Source organism: Aristolochia californica, unplaced genomic scaffold (assembly GCF_029961685.1).
Source record: "Aristolochia californica isolate CCGP_79_NKW_82.1479 unplaced genomic scaffold, dmAriCali1.0.hap1 SCAF_1, whole genome shotgun sequence".
Taxonomy (NCBI): Eukaryota; Viridiplantae; Streptophyta; class Magnoliopsida; order Piperales; family Aristolochiaceae; genus Aristolochia; species Aristolochia californica.
The window spans coordinates 52,846,862-52,868,178 of NW_027181770.1; the positions used below are offsets into that span (position 1 = coordinate 52,846,862).

At 37.2% G+C, this 21,317-nt stretch overlaps 2 protein-coding genes across 2 annotated transcripts; both read left to right on the top strand.

Moving 5' to 3' along the window:
* The first annotated feature begins 1,328 nt into the window (after positions 1 to 1,328).
* LOC137960175 (28 kDa ribonucleoprotein, chloroplastic) lies at positions 1,329 to 3,116 on the top strand. The gene is made up of 4 exons (XM_068807693.1): positions 1,329 to 1,748; positions 2,162 to 2,263; positions 2,332 to 2,604; positions 2,675 to 3,116. Exons 1-4 carry the CDS (start codon positions 1,344 to 1,346, stop codon positions 2,726 to 2,728), a joined length of 834 nt encoding a protein of 277 aa, XP_068663794.1. The 5' UTR covers positions 1,329 to 1,343; the 3' UTR covers positions 2,729 to 3,116.
* Positions 3,117 to 10,995: 7,879 nt separating this feature from the next.
* LOC137950752 (pre-mRNA-processing factor 39-1) lies at positions 10,996 to 20,183 on the top strand. The gene is made up of 15 exons (XM_068797362.1): positions 10,996 to 11,142; positions 12,458 to 12,882; positions 13,317 to 13,420; positions 14,016 to 14,245; positions 14,905 to 15,072; positions 15,172 to 15,541; positions 16,074 to 16,217; positions 16,460 to 16,612; positions 16,697 to 16,813; positions 17,148 to 17,228; positions 17,306 to 17,455; positions 17,553 to 17,858; positions 18,387 to 18,497; positions 19,853 to 19,946; positions 20,052 to 20,183. Exons 2-15 carry the CDS (start codon positions 12,492 to 12,494, stop codon positions 20,063 to 20,065), a joined length of 2,433 nt encoding a protein of 810 aa, XP_068653463.1. The 5' UTR covers positions 10,996 to 11,142; positions 12,458 to 12,491; the 3' UTR covers positions 20,066 to 20,183.
* The last annotated feature ends 1,134 nt before the right edge of the window (positions 20,184 to 21,317 follow it).

Below are 21,317 nucleotides of genomic sequence, written 5' to 3' on the forward strand. Positions count from 1 at the left end.
ATTTTTTAACTAGAACACTTATGTGAGACATATTCCCTTGAGACTCCTATAAGCTTTTGCCATATTAATTACTACTTTGTAAGACTTTTATCTATGAGAGTCATGTAAGACCCTCCCAAACTTGCTCTTCAACACAAGAAAAAAGTGGTAAATTACGATTCAAAGATTCGTCTCTCCTATTTATAGCTTGAATAATATTCAAAATGATAATCATGTCCCTACAATTCCATAAACCCTCGATCTACTTTCAACAAGAAAAGGTTTTCTTATGAAATAAATAGAATTACATCATCTCTAAAATATAAGTTCTATCATTTGCTCACTAACTTATATCTTTTATTAACTATTTATCATAAAAATCAACAATTGCTTAATTTGGTGCTACTCTATGTGGGTGCTATCACTATAATAGGCTATTGGAACTCAGAGTAAGCTAGAGATACTGAGACTCATAGATTGGTGAGGGGTCATACAATTTTATTGGGAATAGCTTGATTTCATGAAAGACCAAAAAACAATTGATAATAGCAAAGTCAATAATTGAGGTAGAATATCATAGAGTTAGTACGGTTTTGCCAAACTTTTGTACTCCATTCTTGTTGTCAAGGCAAATCTATAATGCCGCAGTAATGACAGTCAATTTGGTATTACTTTATCGCTTAAAGTATATTGAACTCGATTATCATTTCATTTTAGAGAAGGTTGTTTTTAAAATCATTTAGACATTTATGCACATCTATTGAGGATTAGTAAATATTTAACATAGCCGCTTACTACACAGATGTCATCAATTTGTTTGTCTATAACAAAATTTCCACAGTTCAAACCATTTTTAGTTTGAAGGCAATAAGATCGAAGATGTGAGCCACAAATTCATCTTATCTAGCTATGGTTCAATTCGGACGTTACCATGCATGAACCTTAGTAACAAGAAATCTCTTCGTGGAGTTTTAGGGTCTGCTTGGAACATATAGAAAATAAAATAAAATTTTGATTATTATTATTTAAAAACTACTCAGTAACAATAAGATAATGATCATATTCACTTTTTCATTAACTATTAACTATTTTTAAGAATAATATTGATCAAATTCTTTTCCGACGGTTGAGATTTAGTAAGATGAGTGAGGGCAACTCTCCTACGGTAGTCGTGGATGAGAAGTACCAAATAATTTTCCGACGTGGAAAATCTAATCTTATCTTCGTTGATCTTTTCTGCTCTCATTGGATTACAGACAGCCACGTCACTCTGATAACATGGGCCAATCCTCGCCTGTACATATAGGAGTGATAAACCAACCACCAAAGCTTCGATTTCATCTGCCGTCCAAACTCCTGCCACAATGGCAGCAGCCACGGCCACCGGATCTTGTTTCTCGGCCACCACCAGCACCCGTTGCTTCCCGTCCAAGCTCGGACCTTGTGATACTGTTCTTCATCTTACATGTCTCCCGAAATTGCCACTGTCAACTACTATAGCTTATTCACTCCCTATAGACCTTCGATCGATCAGTGTCACTTCTCACAAGTGGCGCTTGCCGCGTATCGCCGCTGCTGTGGCGCAAGAGGAGGTGGAAGCCACCGAGACAGAATCTATTGAAGAAGAGAAAAAGGAAGTGAGTGAAGGAGAAGTGGAGGGTGCTCCTACCGTACATACGAAGCTTTATTTTGGTAATTTGCCGTACAATGTCGATAGTGCTCAACTAGCTGCAATTATTCAAGATTATGGTAGCCCAGAAATGGTGGAGGTAAAATCTATCTGTTTATTTCTTTTTGCCATTCCCGTTGATATAATTCTTTCTGAAGAAAATTTTATAAATTGGTTCTGGATGAGGAAAGGGTAGATAGTTTAATCGGATTACTGGGCTATCAATTTGCAGCAGCATCATAAACTAATGACCAGATTCGATTTCTGTCACAGAACGAGAAACCATTTTGTGAATATAGAATAATTCTTTCTTCTTTTGTGAATATCAATTTTTTTCCTACTAGATGTCTGGAATGTGTTGCTGTAGAAAGTGAAAAAAGTTGAATAAGAATTTTTGCAGAAGTCAAGTTCCACCGAGTTGAGAACTCCGATGACTGGATTTAGAGTCCACCATGGAAACAAGAATGGCAAAATAAGACTGTCGTTTATAATCAAAACTTACACTTAACTCAGGTACTCTACGACAGAGACACCGGGAAGAGCAGAGGATTTGCCTTCGTTACTATGAGCAGCATGGAAGACTGTAATGCAGTCATTGAGAATCTCAATGGAAGTGTAAGTACTTTCTCCATTACTGAAAAGTTACCAGTTTGGACTTTCGACTAGAATTCATTTTGTTACAGGAATGTGGGGGTCGAACCCTGAGGGTAAACTTTTCAGACAAACCTAAGCCCAAAGTACCTCTGTACCCTGAAACCGAGTTCAAGATATTCGTGGGCAATCTCTCCTGGTCTGTCACCTCGGACAGTCTCACCGAAGTCTTCCGAGAGTATGGAAATGTGGTCGGAGCTCGGGTTTTATATGATGGAGAGACCGGGAGATCTCGTGGGTATGGTTTTGTTTGCTACTCCATCCAAGAAGAAATGGATGCTGCTCTTCAATATCTCAATGGAGTGGTAAAACTCTATCCTCGTTTCTTGCAGAAACTCACAGATGCAGACATGATGTTTGTTATTTTGTTTCTAGGAACTAGAGGGACGGTCAATGCGAGTAAGCCCAGCACTTGGAAAAAAATCCTGAATCAAGAAGCTAATATGAAATCTTCTCCTTGACCGCATCAGCAACAGCAAATGGGTAGATCTGCTTGTTGGCTTCGATCGATGGGAAAGATGCTTGTGATTTCATTCTTCTTTCACGCGTCTGCCCAGATGTCTTTTGACATCCTCATTGCATGGCCCTGGGTGGTTTGAAAAGATGCTTTAGAAGAGGATTTTTAACTGAATCTTACTTTATTGTATCTATTATCTTGACTAGTAATGCAAATATGGAATTTCATATATCCTAGACAAACCCATTAAAGAGCAGTCTAAGAGGCAGGGAGGAGATGAACTTGGGACCTATTATGACTTATGTGCATTGTTGCTGTAATTTACAACTACAAGTCTAATATTTTAAGATCTACAACTCAGTCTTCAATTCTACAATTAATTCTATATTGGAATATCTCATCTCTATTCCCTGAATTTGGAACGATATTTACTTGTATCTCTTAATCTCCTTCTACTTCAAAGTCCTCTACCAGAGTGGATGTGCCAAACTTAAGAAAAATCTGTTTTTCGTTGTCACTAGGGACATGGTGCAATTAAATAAGGAAGCCATGATTTCCACTTTTATACAAATCGAAGGAGAAACCACATCTCCCACTTGTTGTACTCAAATTAAACTAACTATTTCAAATTAAAAGTGGATTTATTGTCATCAAGTGATCCTGCCCAATATGTATGTGAAAATCCTTCAATGTTGAAGTGACCATGATTTTTATAAATAAGTCATTTCCCTGGAGCTCCTTTTAAATACCTAAGGTTCCTCTCCAGAGCTTGCCAATGGGTAAGTTGTAGTTTATGCATATATTAATTAACCACACTTAGTGGATATGATATTTCTGGTTTGGCTAGTGTGAGGTAGATAAGTTTTTTCATAAGTTTATGATATTTACCTCTATCAATATTTTCACCAGAGTTAGCACATAACTTTGTGTTAGCATCCATTGGAGTATCTGTTGGTCGACATCCCATCATCCCTATGTCCTCAAGTAGATAATGAACATATCTCCTCTGAGATAAGATGATCTCATATTTTGATTGAAATACCTCAATACCCAATAAATATTTCAAAAGTCCAAGAGTTTTTTTTTTTGAATTTCGTGTATATCTTCTTTCTTACTTCTTTTATACTATTTGCATCATTACTAGTTGAGACAATATTGCCTACATAAATCACTAATAATACTCTTCCATTTAAGGTATCCTTGACAAAGATAGAACAATCTACTAAGCACTTGTTGAATCCAAACCGCAATATTGCTTGGATAACTTTGTCAAACCAAGCATGGGGAGAATTTTTAAAGCCATATAAAGATTTATTCAATTTGCATACCGACTGCCCTTCAACCATAAAGCTAGGTGGTTGATGTACAAGATTTCTTCCTTAATATCACCATTTAAAAAGACATTCTTCATATCTGATTGATATACCAACCAAGAGGAATTTTCAACGAATGATAATAAGATTCTTACTAAAATTAACTTGTATTGATTTTTAGGACTGCATGGATTAACTCATAGAGAAATGAAGAGAAAAAATGTTGGGGAGAAAACAAGATGAAGAATAAGGTTATGGACATGTGTCCTAAACCTCACCCTAAAGCTCTATTTATAGATGAATAACACTACTTTACAATTATGCCTTTGAAACTTAAACTAATTACATCAGTGTCATCTTTATGAGATGACTCTTTATTTACCATCATACCACCTCTCTTAGACATGTGGGTCTTCTTTGGTTGTGTGGGTTTGCGCCCAACTTGTTGCAAATGGTGGATAAGATATTCCCATATAAAATAGTAGTTCATTATATCTTCCAACACTTCCCCTCAAGCTGGTGATCTCTTTGTTCTTTACCAAGAGTCCCAATTGGCATAATATAAGAGTGGGAGAAGAAAAATCACTCCTAGTCGTATGACAAAGCTCGATACTCCAGTCAAATGGTCATAGTCTGAAATACTCTTCGCTCAATTTCAAAGGCTAAAAAGTAGCCCAATTGTGGGGCACAAAATCTATTCACGCTCTAAAGGTAGCTAAAAATCTCTTGGGTAAATAATAGACTTGACTCACATTGGATGTTGGGCACACTCTTATCCTTTATAGGTAGTGGTTCTATAGGCATTACTCAAAAGTGAATTTAACAAATAATAAGAGGGTAATGGGGAATCACTGAAAGATAATATGTTGGGGCCACAATGTGCTTTATTTTTTTCATCAAAATAACCCATGTTGACAGTAGTCAACAACCGAGAAGTCCTTCAATAATAGTGTCTCAGTTAGAGATACATAATAGTAACAACGAAAAATGGTCTTGGGGCCCAAATAACACGTACCAAATAATGAAAGTCCTTAATAAGGACATGAAATAATCCGCAAAGAGTTCATCAGAAAGTTGTACACTAAATAAGAAGTTGAACTAAGTAATAAGCTGCCAAAAAATCATGATAATACTCCAGCTAGAGATTAGGCACCGAGTCAAGCCGAGTTAGGTACAAGATCAATATAATCGAGTCGCGGGAGGAATCAGTAGAAAACTCGGGACCCATACCGTATATAGAGTCAAAGAGCAAGTGGATCGAGTCTGAGTTGGCTCGGTAGAACCATGGTAGATTAAACCATACCTGGCAATAACAGAACATCTCGTCTCTCCAGCGAGCATAAACAAAAACACAACAGAGTCGTCTTCTCTGGTGATGGTCATGACGAGCCAAAGAAGGAAAACGCCAACGAAGCGACCACTAGAGGAATTTCCAAAATACATCAATGAAGATTACGACACACCAAAGATTATGCAGTTAGGATAGACGGAAGACTCCTCTTTGCAGATATTTTATCTAGCTACTAGCAAAGGATCAACTATTCCAGTCTCAACACAAAAGATTAATCCCGAGAACTTTCTGATAATAAATCAATCGAATATAGAACATGTTGACTGGAAATCTTTTAGCTCTCAGGAGAACCAGTAGAGAGACAACAACTTTGGAAAAACTACAATGCAATGCAAAGCTAGCTAACAAGAACTTTTCGAAGATAGTAGAAAATCCCGAAGAAGCAGAAACAAAAACTTATCTTCCGAAAAATTACCATGAATAATTCTCAGAGAATCAGAAACAAAAACTTATCTTCCGAAAACTTACCATGAATAATTCTCAGAGAGGCAACAAAGGAATTTTTTTAAAATAGAGAGGCAGTGACTTTAGCTAACTCAATGGGAAACAGAGAGAGTCGACTAGTCTTTGTCTGGTGGTCAGTGCGACTTCCTCGTCGACGATTCAAAGATGCCAAAAATAAGTAGAGACAAAAATAAATAGCAAAGGAAAGGCCATTAACGTCAGACATTGAAACACCGAAGAAGTAATTGATTAATCAATGCATGGGACTCGACTACCACTAGCACAATCAAAGATAATTATGGCCTCTTGGCAAAGATCTCCGAACCTCTTCAACTCTTTAAGCAGCTTCAACGAGACATCGTCGTCTATACCCAAACCACCAAAGCAGCCATCATAACCGAGCATTCTTGCCCCATCGATGTTATGCCAACCCTTGGAGAAATCCATGTCCCTGAAGAACTCATTTGAGGTCTGAACCAGCAGGGTTGCTTGTGCGAAGCTTGACTCGTAGTTGGTGAGCGCTCGTTTCACAGTCTTGTTCACAACGATGTTTTGCAGCTGTGAAGATAGGTCTTTTTCTGTTGTTGGTGAAGGCGATTGCTTAGCTAAGAAGAATGCTAATGAGTTTGAAGACGTTGGCCTACATACTGCAAGGATCAGCTTTTAGGCATTCCATGCAAAAATCGAAATGTTTGGTTTCTCCAAGCCTTTTGAATTGCTGGCATAGTCGGAGGGGAGATCTTCGTCTCTGTAAACAATAAAATATGTATTGGACTAGGAAGAGAACAAAACTATAGCTATTAACAATAAGATGACTAAATGTCTCTGAAGAAGAAAAAAATGAGTTCATAGTAGAAGAGAGAGAAGGAAGAGAAGAAGCAAAAACTGGTTAAAAAAACTCCTAGCTATGAGTTCTGAAAATCAATGTTCCAATACCATGTTGATTTTCAGGACTCCTTGGATTAGTTTATAGAGAAAAGGTGAGAAGGCATGTTGGGGAGAAAACAAGAGGAAAAATGAGGTTATGGACTTATGTCCCTCCCCATGAAGCTCTATATATAGATGAATAAAATTATAATATTATAATGATGCCCCTAAAACTTAAACTAATTACATCAGACATATTTATGAGATGACTCTTTATTTACCATCATGCCACCTCTCTTGGATATGTGGGCCTTCTTTGGTCTTATGGGCTTAAGCCCATCTTCCACCTCTCTTGGACGTGTGGGCTTTCCTTTGTTGTGTGGGCTTGAGTCCATCTTCTAATTACTTGGCCACCGGGGAGAAAGTTTTCTTATAATCAACTCTATAATATTATAATCAACTCTATAATATTGAGTATACCCCTTTGCAACTAGACGGGCCTTGAGATGAGCCACAAAACAATTTAGATTGTGCTTAATAGTAAAAACCCATTTACAACCCATAGGTTTCTTTCCGGGAGGAAGTGGAACCAAGGCCTAAGTTTGATTTTCATATATGGCATTCCTTTCTTCTTCCATTTTCGCCTTACATTCTTGATATCTCAGAGCCTCTTGATATGACTATGAGACATATACAAAAGAGATAAATGCAAGAAATTGATAGAAATAAGAGGATAAATGATGGTGAGAAACAAAATTTGATATAAGATCAGCATAGAGGGCCTAGTCTAAATCCTAGGTTATTTCGAAGAGCTATAAGACGAGTATCAAATAGTGACCAAATACAAGAGGGGAAGATAAAATTACCTCAGAAAGATCCGTAAATTCCACAGGTGTGGTATCGGTCGATGCTTCAAGGGGCTGAAAGAGATCCGCATAAAGGAGCACAACAAGTTTTAGAGACACTAGAACATATGAAAGACCCAAAGGAACATCTTTTGAGGAATAAAAGGATGTATCTTAAAAAAATATTATGTCCTTGGAGATTGTTGAAAGACATCTTAAAGGGGATGAAGGTAAATACCTTTCCCACGTCAATGAGATGGCAAAGGGCAAAGAGATGAGTGCCCTCTACGAGAATCAAACTTGGCAACTTGTTCCACTTCCCTCTAATAAACAGCTGGTGGGCTGCAAGTGGATTTTTACTGTGAAGCATAACCCAGATGGTTCTTTGGCCGACCTTACAACCCAACTTGTGGCCAAAGGCTACAGCCAGTGTTACGATGTTGACAATGAGGAAACATTCTCACCTGTTGCCAAGCTTAACCCGATATGCCTTTTAATTTGTCTTATTGCTAACTCTAGGTGGTCTATTTTTCAACTAGATGTGAAAAACACCTTTCACCATGGTGATATTAAGGAGGAAATCTATATAAAGCAACCATCTGGATATGTGGTTGAGGGGGAATTGGTATGCCGCTTACAAAAAATCTTTATATGGCTTGAAGCAATCTCCACGAGCTTGGTTTGATAAGTTTAGTTAAGTTATGCTCTGATTTGGGTTCATGAGGTACTCTACGGATGACTATGTATTTGTCAAACACATTAATAAAGGTGTGGTGCTACTTATTGTGTATATAGATGATATTATTTTGACAGGTAGTGATACTGACAACATTAATCAAGTTAAACTCAAGATATGCAGTGAATTCAAGATGAAATACTTGAGACTCCTAAAATACTTCTTTGGTATTGAAGTCATTTAGTCCAGGTATGACATTATTCTATCACAAAGGAAATATGTACTTGACTTGCTCAGAGACACAAGAATGATAGGATGTCGTCCTGCGACACCCCCACGGACACAAATACAAAATTACGTGTTAGATATGGAGAAGATATTGATGTGGGCAAATATCAAAGATTACTTGGGAAGTTGATTTATCTTATTGTGACTAGACTAAGATATTTCTTTTGCGGATAGTGTGGTCAGTCAATACATGCATAGACCCCAAATTTCTCATTGGTAGTCATTGGAGAGGATTCTTAGATATTTGAAAAAGTCTCAAGATTAAAACCTTTGTTGACGCATATTGGGCTGGATCTCCAGTTGATACAAAAATCCACCTCAGGGTATTATACTTTAGTTGGAGGCAACTGGTGACATGGAAAAGTAAAAAACAAAATGCAGTTGCAAAGATCCAGTGTCGAAACAGAATATAGAGCTATGACAAATGCGGTAAGTGAGCTCCTATGGATTAAATCACTCCTAACAAAGTTGGGATTCAACAAAGGCAGCCCAATGGAACTCCACTATGATAATCAAGTTGCAATCCATATTGCCTCTAACTCGGTCTTTCATGAGAGAACTAAGAATATTGAAGTGGACTATCACTTTGTTAGAGAAAAGCTACAAGTAGGTATTATATGTCTCAAGCATGTTTCGTCTTTTAAACAACTTGCTAATATACTTACAAAGTCAGTCAACTCAAAAGTTCTTTCCATTGTATGCACCAAGTTGGGAATATATGATGCCTTTTCACCACCAACTTGAGGGGGAGTGTTAGAACATATGGTCAAGCTTCAGTGTCATTGATGTAATAACTATGATATTTGTCTCTTATTCACACCTATTAAGATGAAGGATATACTTATAATTATTGTATCATTAACAACTATATATAAAGCTTAAGGGGGAGTATTAAACATCCAAACACAACCCTAATCATTCCTTTTTCTTTCTCAACGTGAGCACTCTTTCTCCTCTAGCCGTCAGCCTTCTTCCTTCTCACTTTCTCTTCTCTCTTTCTTCTTCTTCTTTCTCCTCTCTTCCATTACCTTTAACTTGAAGGTCTTAATGGAGTCTTGAAAACAACATATTGAGGCTTGACGTTATTGTTAGCTTCCACTTGAAGTATTTTATAAGGCATCCTCAAATCACTTTATAGTTTTTTTTATCAAAAGAGATTTTATTATAAAATCAATTTGTTTGGGAATTTAATTGAGTTGTCATCATAAACTAAGGGTACATAGGAGGGTCGTGTCTTTATCTGTGTTGGTGATTTAAAATTAGCCTGTTTGCGAGGCATTATATGTGTACTAAATTTTGAGCTAAGAAACCTTTGCATGTGTTAGGTCAAGTATTGCGTGGGTTGGACTTTTCTTCAACTTGATTCATGAGAAAGTTGTTGAAGTTGTTGTTAAGGAGTTGGAAATTCCATAGAGAGTTTCAACTTCCAAGTTTAGTAGGCAACTAATGAGTCCAATATTGGGTTTAAGTTGATGTGACTAGTTAGTAGCTAATATGTCCTTTATGGGTTTAGATGGATCAATATAGTTGGTTGATGAGCACAAGAGCTCTAGGTTGTTGTGCTTAATTGATTGTTGTAATCCTGAGTTTGGTTTTAGACTTAAAATATTTATTTACTACTACAAAATCCCTATGTGGGACTAGGTTAACCTAGTGTGCTGTAAGTTCTTGTGTAAGCAAGTCATGCTGAAAAATCCCTTTGTGGGTCTAAACTTGTATAACATGGTTTGTAATTAAAAAAATCTCTGTGGGTCTAGGCATATAAAATCTAGATTACTTTTGAATATCGGGTCTAGTCTTATATATCCTAATTAGCTATTGAAAAATCTATTTGTGGGTCAAAGTTGGAGAGCCTAGTTAGTTGTTATAAATATATGTGATATTATGCATTTTAAATTGGTTGTTGTGGTCAATTGAGTGACATAAGTCCCTATGAGGATATTATTTGTAGTTAATACTTTTATCTTTTGTAGATATTATTAGACAATCCAAACATAATGGATTAACTTTGAGGTGCAAACAACTAAAAACCGAATTAGTAATTCCTAGTGAGAATTGTGAACCATTATAAATCTTCTTTGTGTTCCTTGAGCAATTTATTAATCGTACATAATCTTTGACTTTCAAATCAAAATTGCATAGTGAATTCTCTACAAAAAGGTGAACACACATATGATACACCACCTCATGATACATCCGATACATCACCCAACGCATCTGATACATATCCGATATATGGGTATTCGATAGTATCGTAGCCCAACACGCCCAGCCCAGCTTGGACCTATGGGATAAGTTTCAATTCGGCCCTCGTGGCACTGGTCCAGTTGCACGGGAGTAATCGACGGTTCGCATCAACAGAACATTTGTCTCCCTACAGGGGCCCCATTTGGACTTCTGCGTCTCACAAGTCACACCACCGTACTCACACCCGCGCCAGAAAGATAAACAAACCTAAAGGGGCCTAAAATGCTTCCCAGCACAAGTTTGGATGCCCTACTCGCTCTTCACTCTGCGTTTAGTCTCGTCTGAAGTACGCGAAGCTCCTTTGTGCTTCCCTTCGTTCTCCACAACGCCGCTTCGCAGAGTTTTGTAGCAGCGTGTAAGTTGGATTTTATTATTCTTTTGTTTCTAATTAATTTTCAAATCATTCTTACGCTGTTTATTCTTGGTTGCTCTCTTGCTCAATCTTAATCTAATAGTACATGAAAGTAGTTTACATCGCATTATTCTAGAGGTTGCGTTACAAATTTTGTTTTTATCGTATTCGAGCCACCTTTATATCATTGAGCCTTTCCTGTCTAACATAATTTTAGAGAGTGATTCTTAAGGTTTTTCTAGTTTTGGTTTCCTTTTTATGCATGGTTTATTAGATGAAAATACGTTTTCTTTCATTTACTTTCAATACGTTAACGTGTTATTTAGGAACAGGATTTTGCTGAAATGAATTAGGTTTTTTTGGGAGTAACATATCAAGGCTTTTAATGTACTTCACATCCGAATACTACGTCTGTCTAAGTGCACTAGAATTTTTACTGAATTAGTTGTAACAGGAACTAGATGAACTGATCATGAATCATGCAAACGCTAAGCTAGTTATATGACGTAATGGAACGACTACACTACACTGCAGGGAAACAAACAGGTTATAATTCATCCGCATAGCAGTATTTAGTAAAAATACCAATTTTCCCTCTAAATATTTAATGGGTTCAGCTGTCGGTCATTTTTATCATGTTAGAAATTGAAATATGTGTTACTAATATGGAAGTTTCTGAGAGGAAGAGAGAAGCAGGAAGTGGGCTTCTTTTGACAGTTTGTTCATAGAAAATGTTATTGATCAGATTATAGTCTCCTTGTCTCCTCAAGCTATAAAACTGTATGGCAATAATTGAAATAGAAGAAGTGGGGATTTGACTGAAATAAAAATTTCAGAATGGCCTTTTGCACTATGTTGAGAAAAATGTTATTTTTCATGATAAATGCAAGTGATTTAAGGGTAACTATCATGGATGTTATCCCATTCTCTCTCTCTCTCTCTCTGTCTCGCTCTCTTTGAAATTTTTTTTTGTGGGTAAATGCTTGCAATTTAAGGGTAACTATCACGGGTTTTATCTCATTCTATATCTCTTGCTCTCTCTCTCACACGCTTGCGACACACACACACACACACACACACTCACACTCACTCTTTGTTTCTCATCTTGGAAAAATCCACTGACTGTATACAACTGTAAGTACCATGTTCCTTCACACCCAAAACAGTTTGTTCTTTTTTCAGCATTTTTAAGTAACTTTATAAACTATTATTCTTGTTCAGTCAATATTCTGGTTGCTCAGTCATTTGGTTTCCCTTGTTGTTATACACTACTTCAAGAGTTATGACATCCTAAAGCAATTGTCTTTCTAAATTGCAGTTCTTCTGAAACCTATATTCTTTTCATTTTTACAATGGGAGATAGTGAGACTGCTGTAGCTCATACATCAACCACGTCTGAGTATCCATCAAGGGATTGTGCTTCTGCTGAATACCCTGTAGCTAATTCTGCTACTGTCCCGAGTGGTGTCCCAGATCCAACTTCTTCAGTTCATACAAACACTGGGGCTTATGCTTTTCCTGAGGGTTCCAGCTTAGGTGATGGACTTGCCTACAGCACAGATGCAAACATGCAAGAAGCTCAAGATGCTGCAAAGATAACCAGTGCTAGCAATGTTGCCATAAAGGAGAATTCAGTAGTTGAGTCCACTCGCACTGTTGGTTATGGTGCTGCTGCCAGTAATGGTGCAACTGAGAATGGAAGTATTTCAGCAGGAACCATTACAGAGCATCAGGCTGAAGATGGTACTGTACTTCTCTCTTTACAATATTTGACCCATTAAGAGCAGTAAAGTATTTAAATCTATCTTAATGTTTGCTATCAAATTAAAATTATTTCTAGTTCCCGGTGTATATATTTGTATACATATGTGACACGGCTGATCCAATACAAAAAGCCATTTGGTGTGAAACATGCAAAACGGCTGAGATAGCCATTGATCGGACGGCTGAGATAGCCGTTTTGCACCAGATGGCTTTTCGTATTGGATCGGCCCTCTCTCTCTCTCTCTCTCTCTCTCTCTATATATATATATATATATATATATATATATTAAGAATTGGAGTTAACTTCTTTTATGAAATTTTGAGTGTTTGTTGATTATGTTCTATGGGTGTAGGATTTGAATTGAAAACTGTGTAGATGTTAACTGATGTGAGCCTTGAATGGTAATTTTTAGCCTCTTCTACTGAAGAAGACAGACTGTGGAGCATTGTGAGAGCAAATTCTTTGGACTTTAATGCTTGGACTCTGCTTATCAGTGAGACAGAAAAGGTGGCAGAGGTACTTCTATCTATTAAAACATTCTGAGCTTTTGTAGTTTTTCTTGCATTTTGTATTTTTTTTCTTTAGAGCATCAAGCAATATAGGATACTGACTAGCTTCCTAGTTTCTGGGAATTTTTCCATGCTTCTTACCTGCATAAATCCATGGTGCATTGCCATGCATTGCTATCTATCTGAACATACATGTGTAATTATATAGTGCAGGATCACTTTTTCTTGGGTCTATTATATCATAGTGTCCTTTGGATGTTCTCTGGAATGCAGTCAATTAGTGATTAGCAGTACTTCCATCACAATTGTGTGCAGTGTTACTTCTGTATGTTGTTTGGCATAATTCACCGCTTTTCTTTAATGCTTTATCAGCTCCTTTGATACTTTTATTGTTCAACTCTCATGTCTGCTTTAAGTGGTGATTTTGAAAGATGTTGGATAAGACTGTTGAACTTGAATTACATTATGAGGTGTCTGATGTGTTTAGATAATTTTATCATCTCATATTTTAAAATATTCTCTCTCTAAGCATGGCACTCCAAGTTTTTGTAGCTGCTTGCGGTGTATCTGGAGCCAACCTTCTGTTTTTTTATTTGTTTCAGGACTTCATATTGAAAATACGTAAAGTGTATGATGCATTTCTAGCAGAGTTCCCCTTGTGTTATGGTTACTGGAAGAAGTATGCTGATCATGAGGCACGTCTGGGCTCTGTTGATAAAATCATGGAGGTCTATGAACGTGCAGTGCAAGCTGTGACCTATTCTGTGGACATTTGGCTGCATTACTGCGTGTTTGCAATATCAACATATGAAGACCCAGAGACCATACGAAGGTAGTGTAGAATGTTGATGGTGTTGTTGTTTGGTGTGATTGTGTTTATTGTTTGTTAAAATTGTGCAATATTATATGATGACAAATAAGCTCATGTATCTTTTGTGCTTTCTAACCTTATTTTGGTATGCGTGCAACAGTGGTTTCCTCGCATGTTTTGGCGGATAAGGTTTGCTGGGAAATGCACCTTAGAAATAGTGTCTAATATGCAAAGCCCATTATTTTGAGGTTGCTAGGTTCAGTAGTTATTTCTGTTTCTTTTTTATTTTAGGACTTCACCTTGTTGATATGTCCAATCCCTTGTCTAGTACTCCTGTAGTTCTGTACAAACTACTGCTATCTTTAACTTTGTCACACTCTTGAGGCTATCATTGGTGCAACAATATACAAAATGCTGCTCGGAAGAACTCTCTCCTTCAGTTAATGGTTAAGATGGCCTCTCTATGCTGTCTTTCTCATTTATCACGGACATAAAAGTATGATTTTTTCAGGAAAGGTAAATGAAGTGTACCTGTGGCTAACTTTAGTGTGATGAGCTGGTCAGTGTGATATAATTTGACTAATACCAACTACTTTCGTTTTTTATGGTAGACACCAGAATGGAATCTGTCTTTTTCTTCTGATGCTGTGATCATCAAGTGACTTATTTGTGCATTGCAGGCTTTTTGAGCGAGGGTTGGCATATGTTGGAACAGATTACTTGTCTGCTCCTCTCTGGGACAAATATATCGAGTACGAGTATTCTCAGCAGGAGTGGAGTCGTATAGCTACTATCTACACTAGAATACTGGAGAATCCTATCCAGCAGCTGGATCGTTACTACAACAGGTATTAATTTTTCTGTGGGGTCAAAACATGCTATCTTAAATTTCTGTTCTTTTTGCTTGAATTTGCTTTTTTAATCTATTTTGTTGATCTTTATGATAGCTTCAAGGAACTGGTGGCACATCGACCTTTATCAGAAATCCAAACTGCGGAAGAAGCTGCTGCTACAATTGCATCTTTAGGTGCAAAGGAGACTCATGAAACTCAAGGAGTTGAAGGCGAGATTCATCACGATGAACAGTCATCTCCTAAACCTGTAAGTGTCGGCTTAACAGATGCAGAGGAGTTGGAGAAGTATGTCGCTGTTAGGGAAGAGCTGTATAAAAAAGCTAAAGAGTTCGATTCTAAGATTGTCGATTTTGAAACAGCTATTCGAAGGCCATACTTCCATGTAAGGCCTCTTGATGAACAACAACTTGAGAATTGGCATAACTATCTCGATTTTATTGAAAGTGGAGATGATTTCAACAAGGTATGCTTTCTGTTTTAATCTAATGCCTGTTGATATTATTGGCAAATGTTTTTGAGCATTCAATGGGTTTGTAGTTTTCTTTTATCTCTAGGTAGCTATATAGGGTTTTCCAGTGTTTGAGATTTCTATGAACTTACAGTTGAGTCACGTTTGCGATGCATTATTATGCTTTATTGATGCTGGAACAAGCAACAGTTTTAAAACAGGAAATTGAACTATGGCTAGAAGAGCATTTGGGTTCATCATTTGGTTTCTGGGAGGCTAAGTATTTTCAATCCCTCATTTGTCAGTGGATGTTCATGTTTTGTTACAGCAAATATGATTCTTTTAAAATTCCACTCTCAACATGCAGGTATTTATCTACTTAGTCACTATCTTTATCAGGCAAGGAGGGCCTCTCTTGTCGTAATTAGGGGCCTTCATGATCGGCCTTTCTTAAGTACTTGTGCATACCCCTTTGTTGCTAGATTTGTTTTTGTGCCTGTGAAGCATGGGGGAATCGTATTTACATTCAGTGGAAAAAACTTTTCAGGTTGTCAAGTTATATGAAAGATGCCTAATTGCTTGTGCAAATTATCCTGACTACTGGATAAGGTACGTGCTGTGTATGGAGGCTAGTGGAAGTATGGAGCTTGCTTTTAATGCGCTTGCACGTGCTACCCAACTGTTTGTAAAAGTAAGGATTTAGGCCTCCTTGTTGTAAGTTTTTGGACAATTTCACCTTGTTCTTCATACAAGTTTTACCTTTCTAAAAAAAGCAAAAGGATCCTCTGTAAATGATAACTAAGGGACTACAATATGATTTATGTAGTTGAACATTTTCGAAAAGGAAATATCTTGTGAAAGAGCATTCTGGATGAGTCTTCTCACTCTCTCTCTCATATGCTGTTTTATTTTGGGTGTCTTCTACTTGGACAGAGGCAACCAGAGATTCATATATTTGCTGCTAGATTCAAAGAACAAAACGGAGATGTTACTGGGGCTCGTTCTGAATACCAGCTCGTGCATTCCGAACTTTCACCTGGTCTTATTGAGGCTATAATTAAGCATGCAAACATGGAATTTCGATTGGTAAGATGACCACTAGATCGCTTCTGATATTTCTCTTGAGAAGTATCATATCTATGTTTTGAACCACTCTCTACTGTTTCTCAGGGAAATAAAGAAGCTGCTTTTTCCATATACGAGGAGGCAATTAAAATCGAACGGGGAAAAGAGCAGTCCCAGATCTTGCCCATGCTCCTTTTGCAGTATTCACGGTTTCTCTATTTGGTATTTTCTGTAGCCAATCTGTGTTTGCTTTAAAATCTTGGGCCATTCTAGGAAGCTGAAGCTATTTAGTTGGATAAGAAACTTGACTAGATTTATAGACTATGCAATTATGTTAAGTTTAAGGCTCCTTATCGATAATAATCTGCTTCATGTTTTCCTGCTGAATGCGCCAAAAGAAGAGAGATGCATGCGTTGCATGTGCTCTAAGGTTGAGTTAATTGGTTTACCATTTCGCATTTTGAAATCTTTGCTGGGCTTTTTATTTTTATTTTTTTGGGTATGGCATTGCTTGACATAATGCAAACATATTTATGACATATTTTTCCACCTTTAGGTTTCTAGGAATACAGAGAAAGCCAGGGAGGTTTTAGATGGTGCTTTTGAGCATGTGCCACTTTCAAAGCCACTTCTAGAGGTTTGTTTTCATTGTCGATTAGCTTTATTTATTTTTTTTCCTTTTATTATCTCATTTTTTTTCTTCTTCTGGTGCAGGCTGTAATACATCTGGAATCGATTAACTTATCACCTAAGCGAATAGAATATTTGGACTCACTTGTAGAGAAATTTATAACTCCAAGTGCTGATAACCCTACCTCACCAAGTGCAATAGATAGAGAGGAGGTGTCTTGCATATTTTTAGAGGTGGGTTGCTTCCACTTTATCGTATTTCAACCCTGGAACTTTTGTAGTATAATGTTTCACAGATTGTAGACGTATTTATCGTGCCCACTTCATGCAGTTTTTAGATCTCTTTGGAAACATGCAAACAATCAAGATGGCTGATAATCGTCATGCAAGGCTGTTTGTACGTCAAAGGCTCACATTAGAGTCCAGAAAAAGGAATGCAGATGATCTGTTAGCTTCAGAAAAGGCTAAATTGGCAAAAACATATGCTAGTGTTCCTTCCCAAGCTCAGTCTCTGATGGGTGCTTATCCTAATGCCCAGAACCAGTGGACTGCAGGGTATGGTCCGCAGACCCAGGCCTGGTCTCAGGCTACTCCTCAAATGCAAGGGCAACAATGGCCTGCTGGTTATCCCCCACAGGTAGGATATTTATTTGCTGAGCATTCTTTTCTCTTTGTTTGGTGTTGGTAGTGTAGTGGTATTGGTTGAGTGAATATGTAGAAGTCTGTTCCAATATGTCATTTATTAGGTAAGCATAGCTATAAATCACCCAAGATTTGGAGGAAACCTAATAATTAATCTATTGATGAGAAATAAAAGTGAGATTAAGAACTTTAGTAGATATGCACAGTTGCTTTCTGTTTTTCCTGTCCTTGCTGACCATTCTTTTCTTTTTGTTAGTTGTTGGTAGTGTAGTGATTATTGGTTGTGCTGATTTGTAGAAGTCTGTTCTGATACATCATTTATTAGATACACATAGCTATAAATCACCTAAGATTTTGAGGAAAACTAATAATTAATCTGTAGATGAGAAACAAAAGTGAGATTAAGAACTTTTTATTGTATAATAGATATGCACAGTCGCTTTTTTTTTCTTCCTTGCACGGATCGTTTTGATTACTAGGTTGTGCTTGTATCATTCTGATGCTGATTTCTTTGGTTCTTCAGGCTGGATATACTGGTTATGCCAATTACACTGGTTATACCCACCCCCAGGTTCCTACATCAGCCCCACCAGCTGCTGCTTATGGTGCTTACCCTTCAACATATCCATCCCAGGTACTATTTTTTCCCATGTGAATTTTGTTCCTTAAGCTGACTTAAGTGTTTATGGAAGTCTATTGAAGAGCTGGACCTGGAAGTTGCTTGATAAATGATTTTTTTTTTTTGAAGTTGTTTATTGACACTTCCTGATTCGAAATTTCAGCAGACTTTCCAATGACACATTCGTTCTAGATACACTATATTGTTAGGTTCTTGAAACCTTATCCTTATGGTGTCTCTGGAAGGATAGCTATTAGATTGATAAAATGTAACAAGCCACCTATAGATTGCTCACACAATTTGTTCCTTGCAACCTTTCATTAGTGAATTGGATCTGCTTCCAATTCTTGTTGCTTTTACAATAATGGATAACAGAAAAGAAGGGTTTTGGATAATGATTTCTAGATCCTGCTGCAAACCATGCATATAATTCTTACACAAATGATGGTGGTTGACTTTTTATGTGGGTCAAGCATTTCTCAATAAATAAAAGACGTGGATATGATCCATCTGTACGTAGTCCTATAATGTGAACTGAATCTATGATGGAAACGAGCGCCCACTTCAGATGATCCATTAGTGGTCTTGAGATTTTTTCCTTTTTTTATACCAATTTATTTTTGGATTTGCTTCTCTGCCTCCTAGTCGTGCAAGGGCATTCAGTGAAAAGAAATGCCCCTCTGATTATTTCTTAATATATTTTGATGAGATAGAAGGTCTATGTAAAAGCCTGAATGTGGGCAGCACACCCCTATAAGTGCAAAACAGCATTGTTGACATGTTAGTAAGGGAAGGGTTTCCTGCGACACCTTGTTACATTGCATTTGTTAAGGAATAGTCCTACATTGATTAGCGAGTATAAAGATCTTGAGTTTATTAGTTGGGAAAGAGGTTTCTTAAGTTGGCTAGTCATTTTGGGATGGGCCTTGGACTCAACTTCACATGTGATCAGAATTGGTACTCATATGTGAGCCTACACCTAAATTATCCACTTGTAGAGCCACAATAGAGGGTATACATGCGAGGGGGAGTGTTAAGGAATAGTCCTATATGGATTAGTAAATACAAAAATCTCGTAGTTGGGGAAAATGCTTCTTAAGTTGGCTAGTCATTTCGGGATATGGGCCTTGAACCCAACTTCACAGCTTTCTCATTGATCTCCCCGATTTTTCTCGCTTTTTCGGTTTTCTCACCATTCTTTTTATGCTCTGTTTGTTTCTTTTAGTATTTCTTGTTTTCTTGGGAGTTCTCTCAATGGAAACATCTTTCTCATTGTTATAAAAAAATACTGTGCTTTACAGAAAGATAACTTTCATATGTCACTGTGTAAGTTGATATGTTTGTTTGTTTTCTTGTATTGAAATTATCAGCAAGCTTTTCCACAGCAAACTTATGTACAAGGCACTGCACCAAATGCTGCGGTTACTCAGCAACAAACAGCAGCACCTCAAGCATATTATGGCAGTTATTACTAAGATAGCAAAGATGATTGGTTCAAATTTGTAAACTAGTTTCATAGCCTTCTTTCCCTCTTTGATGTATTTTTTTCTTTCTTCTGTTTACTTGTAGGCACAGAGTTCTAGAGCTAGAGCTGCACTGATTAGTTTCTGTAAAGCAGCAAATGAGGCTTTCTTTAGAATGAAAAGAGGTGGCGTTGTATGTAGTGTTTAGAACATCTAAAGACCAATCCCAATTGGTATTTCCGTATGGACGCATCAATGTGGAAGCAGATGGTTAATAGAAACAGCTGATCTAGCTTTGATTAGATTAGGGCCATGGTAGACGAACTGTGTAGTTTCTGCCATCACAGTAAGGTTAAAGATAAATATGAAGTGTTTTGTTCCCATTTAACTGTATGTTCAATTTTGTACGACATTCGGCAGTGAGAGCCAAACGGCAAATTTCGATTTTGCAAGCTCATCTTCACACGAATTATGCTGATGGAGTTGATAATTCGTTTAATGTCACCATTGTTTTCTCTAGGGTAGCATTGTGCTAAGCTGGCTAGCAAATGGTTGTGCTTGGCAGTGATAGTTCGGTTAATTGATTTTTAATGTCAAGCTTGAATTGACCTCGTTGCTAGAATGAGTTGAGCCTAAGCTTGGTCTAGATCGGTTCGATGGCTTACAAGTTGCTTCAAAATTATATTTCTTAATTAAAATGACATATCTAACATGAGCCTAGTTCCGCGCTTGGTCAGTTCTTCACTCTTAAATGATGCAAAGCTTTCTGCGTTAAGTATGTTGTTGTTCCCTCTTTTCTTGTTTCCTCGTTCTCTTTTTTATTCTTGGTTGGTGGGTGAGGAATAGTGTCTAAGTCTATTCCTCTTTGTCTAGCACCCATTTTTATGGATCTTGGAAGGGGCAATGTGAATCCTCTTAGGAGAGGGACATCCCAAGGTACATGATTGTGAGCTGTGTCACATAACAATGAATGATCTCTGGCATTTGTTCAAGGAGAGTTTTAAGGAGTAATGCCTAGTTAATGGAGGCCTCACAAAAATTCAGAGTGTCGTTAACAAACTAGAAGATGAGAAAGTTAGAGTTTCAATATTGGAAGACGATTTGAAGAGCTTCTCCAACAAACTTGAAGGGCATTAGTGAAACGAGGTCCCTCTTGTTAGATGCTTTGGAACTCTTGAAGTAGCTATATGTGTTAATCTTACAAGGAATTAGTGGGAAGGTAAATAAGTTTATCAAATTTTCTGGATAATTTTAATTTCTATTTCTAATAAAATATTCTAAATAAGCAAGTGCAACAACAATTAAGCAACCATAGTAGCAGGAGATTTTTTAGGGGTTAACAAACCTTATTTTGGATTGAGAAAAAAGTATT

Bases quoted from the DNA above. Each gene is read 5' to 3' on its own strand.
- LOC137960175 (XM_068807693.1), top strand. From the start codon at position 1,344: ATGGCAGCAGCCACGGCCACCGGATCTTGTTTCTCGGCCACCACCAGC. The intron at 1,749-2,161 runs GTAAAATCTATC...CACTTAACTCAG, and splicing joins GTAGCCCAGAAATGGTGGAG to GTACTCTACGACAGAGACAC. The intron at 2,264-2,331 runs GTAAGTACTTTC...ATTTTGTTACAG, and splicing joins TTGAGAATCTCAATGGAAGT to GAATGTGGGGGTCGAACCCT.
- LOC137950752 (XM_068797362.1), top strand. From the start codon at position 12,492: ATGGGAGATAGTGAGACTGCTGTAGCTCATACATCAACCACGTCTGAG. The intron at 17,229-17,305 runs GTTTGTTTTCAT...CTTCTGGTGCAG, and splicing joins TTTCAAAGCCACTTCTAGAG to GCTGTAATACATCTGGAATC. The intron at 17,859-18,386 runs GTAGGATATTTA...TTGGTTCTTCAG, and splicing joins CTGCTGGTTATCCCCCACAG to GCTGGATATACTGGTTATGC.